The 4313-nt window shown below is 47.7% G+C and overlaps 1 protein-coding gene across 4 annotated transcripts in view; it reads right to left on the reverse strand.

The window, feature by feature from the left end:
• Positions 1-347: 347 nt before the first annotated feature.
• The window catches only part of SBSN (suprabasin), a 4481-nt gene continuing 515 nt past the window's right edge, over positions 348-4313 (reverse strand). Inside the window, exons 2-5 of one of the 4 annotated variants that reach the window (XM_027855205.1) lie at positions 4125-4262; positions 2541-2600; positions 2336-2380; positions 348-793 (exon numbers count right to left, since the gene is read on the reverse strand). In XM_027855205.1, the coding sequence (XP_027711006.1) occupies positions 770-793; positions 2336-2380; positions 2541-2600; positions 4125-4262 (267 nt within the window). In that variant the 3' untranslated portion in view covers positions 348-769. Of the gene's footprint in view, positions 794-2335; positions 2381-2540; positions 2601-4124; positions 4284-4313 lie in introns of all 4 variants that reach the window. The other 3 variants (XM_027855207.1, XM_027855204.1, XM_027855208.1) reach the window with 3 other exon arrangements.

Below are 4313 nucleotides of genomic sequence, written 5' to 3' on the forward strand. Positions count from 1 at the left end.
TCAACAACAAATTCTGTGTGACCCGAGGCAAGTCATTTAACCCTGTTTGCCTCAGTTTCCTCATCTGTCAAATGACCTGGAGAAGAGAAATGGCAACAGTATCTTTGCTAAGAAAGCCCCAGCTGGGGTTTTGAAGAGTCAGACATGACTGAAGCAGCTGAACAACATACTTTAAAAAGCCAAGCTATGCATAACCGAGATTCTTGGTTTCCTATGTATATGACAAACCAGTTTTTTTCAGTCTCTACAACCCTGTAGCTTTCAGTAAAACCTTCCTAAAATATGAAATGTGAAAGGAAATAAATTCTAACGTTTTCCAAGCAGTTGTGCATAAGAAACAAAATGAGTTAATTTTCATAAAGAAACTTTATTGAATCCATAACATTTTTAGTATCATAAAGTCATTAAATGTAAATTTTTTTCACTAATCACTACTATTCTGGGAATATTTAAATAAGATAATACAGTTATTTAGCAGATATTCCCTATACCCCTTTGACAAGCTTTTCAACCCATACGGGTTCACATACCCTGGTATGTGGAAATGCTTGCATTTAAGTTCATAATTAAAAAAAAAGAAAACTGTTAAAAGATACAAAGGGGGAGTGAGTACCAGTTTATCATGTTTATTAACAATGTCCCCACTCCTTGTGTCCTGGAAGTGGTTCCCCGCCCACACAGCACGCCCCCCCCCAAGTTCTCCACAAGCACTTGGAAGACCGATCCACAGAACCTGTTCGGCACAGCCGGACAAAGCCCATCAATCAGTTCACAGGCCCATGTTGACGATGCTCTGTGAAGAAAAAAGGAGAGAGTAGTAGTAAGAGGAGAAAGAGACAGACCTGGAGAGACTGAGAGGGAGAAACACCAGGGGAATGGAGCCAGGGGTAGAGACAGACCTCCCCTTCCTGGTCTGGCATGGCCAATGGAGGCTCGGGAGCATGAGGTGGGGGTGACGAGAAATTGGAAGATGAGGCAGACAAGAAATGGGCAGAGAGGGAACTGTCGGATGTTGAGGTCAGAAGCCTTAACTCACCAGGATGGAATAGATCATTGTGCTCTTGTGAATAATAATAATGAGGGGCAGCTAGGTGGCGCAGTGAATAGAGCACCAGCCCTAGATTCAGGAGGATCTGAGTTCAAATGTGGCCTCAGACACATAACACTCACTAGCTGTGTGACCCTGGGCAAGTCACTTAACCCCAATTGCCTCACCAAAAAAATATTAACAATAATGAGAATAAAAACAATAGCTGATATTTATATAGTGCTTATTATGTGCTAGGCACTGTGCTAAGTAAGTGCTGTATAATTATTATCTCATGTGATCCTCACAACAGCCCCAGGAGATAGATGCTATTATTATCCTCATTTTACAGATGAGGAAACTGAGGTTAAGTGATTTGGCCGGAGTCATACATCTAGTGAGTGTCTGAGATCAAATTTGAACTTGGGTCTTCCTGACAAAACATTCTTCTAGGGGTTGGGGTTACAAAGACTGAGAGCCATTTCTCCTAGTTCTGTCCTTAGGAGCTGAGCAGTTGAGGGGCAAGGGACAGGCTGATGGAGAGGGAAGGATCTGTTAGTCACCTTTGCCTTGCATGGCCTGTCCTCTCCCTACCCTCATCTCAGGCAGCAGATAGAGGAGGGGGACCCTTTGCTCAATTGCAAAGAGCCAAAGTATTGCTTTGGGAGCAGAGTGAAGGAGAGAGGGACAGAACAGAGAACTTTATGCCGGGAATAAGATGGGGACTCACCTCCAGCTAGGAAAGAGCAGAGCCCCCAATGCTTAGCCCCCAATTAGCAAGGATGTGATGAGGTGAGGGATGTGAATCAAAGATGACAGAGAAAAGTCTAACAGAATGTAAGCTCTGTGGGGGCAAGGATTGCCTAACTTTTCTATTTCTATACCCTGTGTCTGGCATGGTAGCTGGCACACAGTAGGAGCTTAATAATTGATGAATTAATAGAAATACTCTCTGGATGCCAAAGGGACCCTGATACTAGGTCTAAAGGTGAAGGAAAGAGGTTCTTAGACTCCAGGAAAGTAGGGAAAATGCACTGGCAGATGACCTGGTCGGTCCCAACTGGTCCCTCTATGTCTCAATGATGGGTGGGGGCACCCCAAGTAGTTTTGTTTCCCAGCTCTTATGGTGATCTTAGGAGACTGGGAGGTAATGGAAAGGTCCATAGTGATAACCCAAAACTGAAAACGGAGAGATGAGAATAGGCTCTATTCCTCGGTGTAGGAGGGGAAGGTGGGGAGACAGGGAGACCCTCTGCCCCAAGGAGATTCCTAAGAAACTCAAGAGTCAGGGATAGTGACGGTACTTACTTTCCACAGAGCTGGTAAGTTGATGAAGAGTGTGTTGACCGAGGCCTAGAAGTTGAAGACAGCAAGAGTTAGCCCCCAGCTTTCCTCTTCCTTCATCCTCTGCTGCCTGACCTCCTAGCCTAGGACTCAGGGCCGTTTGCCCTCCTCTTGCCTCCCTTTCCCTTCCCTCCTTCCAGACTCCAAGCATTTGTGAGAAAGAGCTTACCCCAGAGTTCAAGGGTGTGACTCCTACCCCGCTGCCGCCAGCTCCTCCGTGATGAGCTCCCTGAGAGTAAAAGACAGACCACATTAGGATCCCTTCACCTCCTAGGGGCCCCAAACCTTTCCTAGAACACCCCTCTCCATTCAGGGGAAGCTGGAGCAGACAGAGCAGGAAGACTTTCCCCCATGGTCCAGTTGTATCGAGTCAGGCTGGTATTACTGGACAGGGTGGGGAAGGGCTTCTCTCAGAGCTAAGAAGAGAAGCCCCCAGCTCTCCCTCCTGCTATCTGATGTTCTTCCAAATTTAAAAATGTGTTCCAGGTAAAAGGCAGAAAGAAGACAGTGGTCAGATACCAGGACCCCAGAGTTGGTATCAAACCCAATTCAGCTATAAATATCCCGACCCCAAGACTAGCTCCATCTCTAACTCTAGCCTTATCCTTCTCCCCATTCCTATTCCAGATACTCTGGGTGCCTCCACTCGCTGATCCTGCTGCTGCGAAACCTTGCAACCCAATTCCAAATCTTTCCTAATCCCAGCCCTGTCCCTCAGTTTCTTAATCCTAAATTCTGCATCATTGCTGTCTCTCACCCAGAGCCCTGCCCTATCCACACCTCCACTCCTGGCCTCCTGCCTGCTGGCCGAAGCCAGGTCCTCACCCCAAGATGCTGTCACCACCTTGTTAATCCCAGTGACTGTCACCTACTAGAGAATGGGGAGGATGCAGGCATCCTGTGCCCCAGCCTTTCCCCAGCTGTTCCTCTGACATGCCAGATTCTTCTATCCCTTGTCCCCCAAACTAAGCCTTTTAAGCATTTCTGCTTTCCCCTCAGCACCAGCCACCATTCTCCCTCCCTTTCCCTAGGAAGCCCTCTCTGACTGACTTCTTCCAGATCTGGTCTTTCCTCCACTCTCGGTTCCCCGGGACACTTAACAGAATCCGTTTCTGTAGTTGTGTGATGTCTCACTTGTGTTTTCTGGCTCGCCCATTAGACCTTGCTAACTTCTCAACTAGATCAGCAGCTCCCTGAAGGCAGGGCCACAGCTCCCCCTACCTCCTTACCCCAACATCTAGCCCAGCTTCTGTCACCAGGCTGAGAGCTGGGGAAGGGGGAACAGGGAAAGTGACCGATGCAGGATAATCTTCAGGACTGGGGCTGCCTGATTTCCTTCAGCTCTCTCCCAGCTAGGCTTCTAATAGCACTGTCTCAATTTCTCCTTTGATCCCATCACACTCTACCTTGTATTCTTATTGGTAGAATGTAAGCTCCTTGAGGGCAGGTATTATATCATTTTTAAAACCTTTCTATCTATCACCAGTACTTTGTGTATAGTTGGCATTCAATAAATGGTTGTTGAAGTAAATGAGCTGGAGAGAGGACAATGGGAATCCACTTGGTTGTACAGTCTATGGGAGGCTGTGGGGAGGGGAGGGGAAGGGAGGTGGTAGAAGGGTAATCCCCTAGCCTTTCTACCTTTCACCAGAGGAAGCAGCCATGCCAATTCTCCCAACCTGTTCAATGTTTAACCTCTCCTTCCCTCAGCTGCCCCAGAACCCCAATTCCCACCCCCGCCTTGTTCACCTACATTCAGCAGCTGGTTGGCCTCCTTGCCGGCTTGGTTGACCCCTTGGTGGACATCCTCCTTGACCTTCTCCAGTTCTTTCCCAGCTTGCCCAGCAGCATGGTGGACCCCTTGGTTTACCTTCTCTATCTCCTTCTCTGCCTGCCCAGCAGCATGGTTGACCCCTTGGTTAAACTTGTCCACTTCTTTCCC

Source organism: Vombatus ursinus, unplaced genomic scaffold (genome assembly GCF_900497805.2).
Source record: "Vombatus ursinus unplaced genomic scaffold, bare-nosed wombat genome assembly UNPS02010822.1, whole genome shotgun sequence".
Classification (NCBI taxonomy): domain Eukaryota; kingdom Metazoa; phylum Chordata; class Mammalia; order Diprotodontia; family Vombatidae; genus Vombatus; species Vombatus ursinus.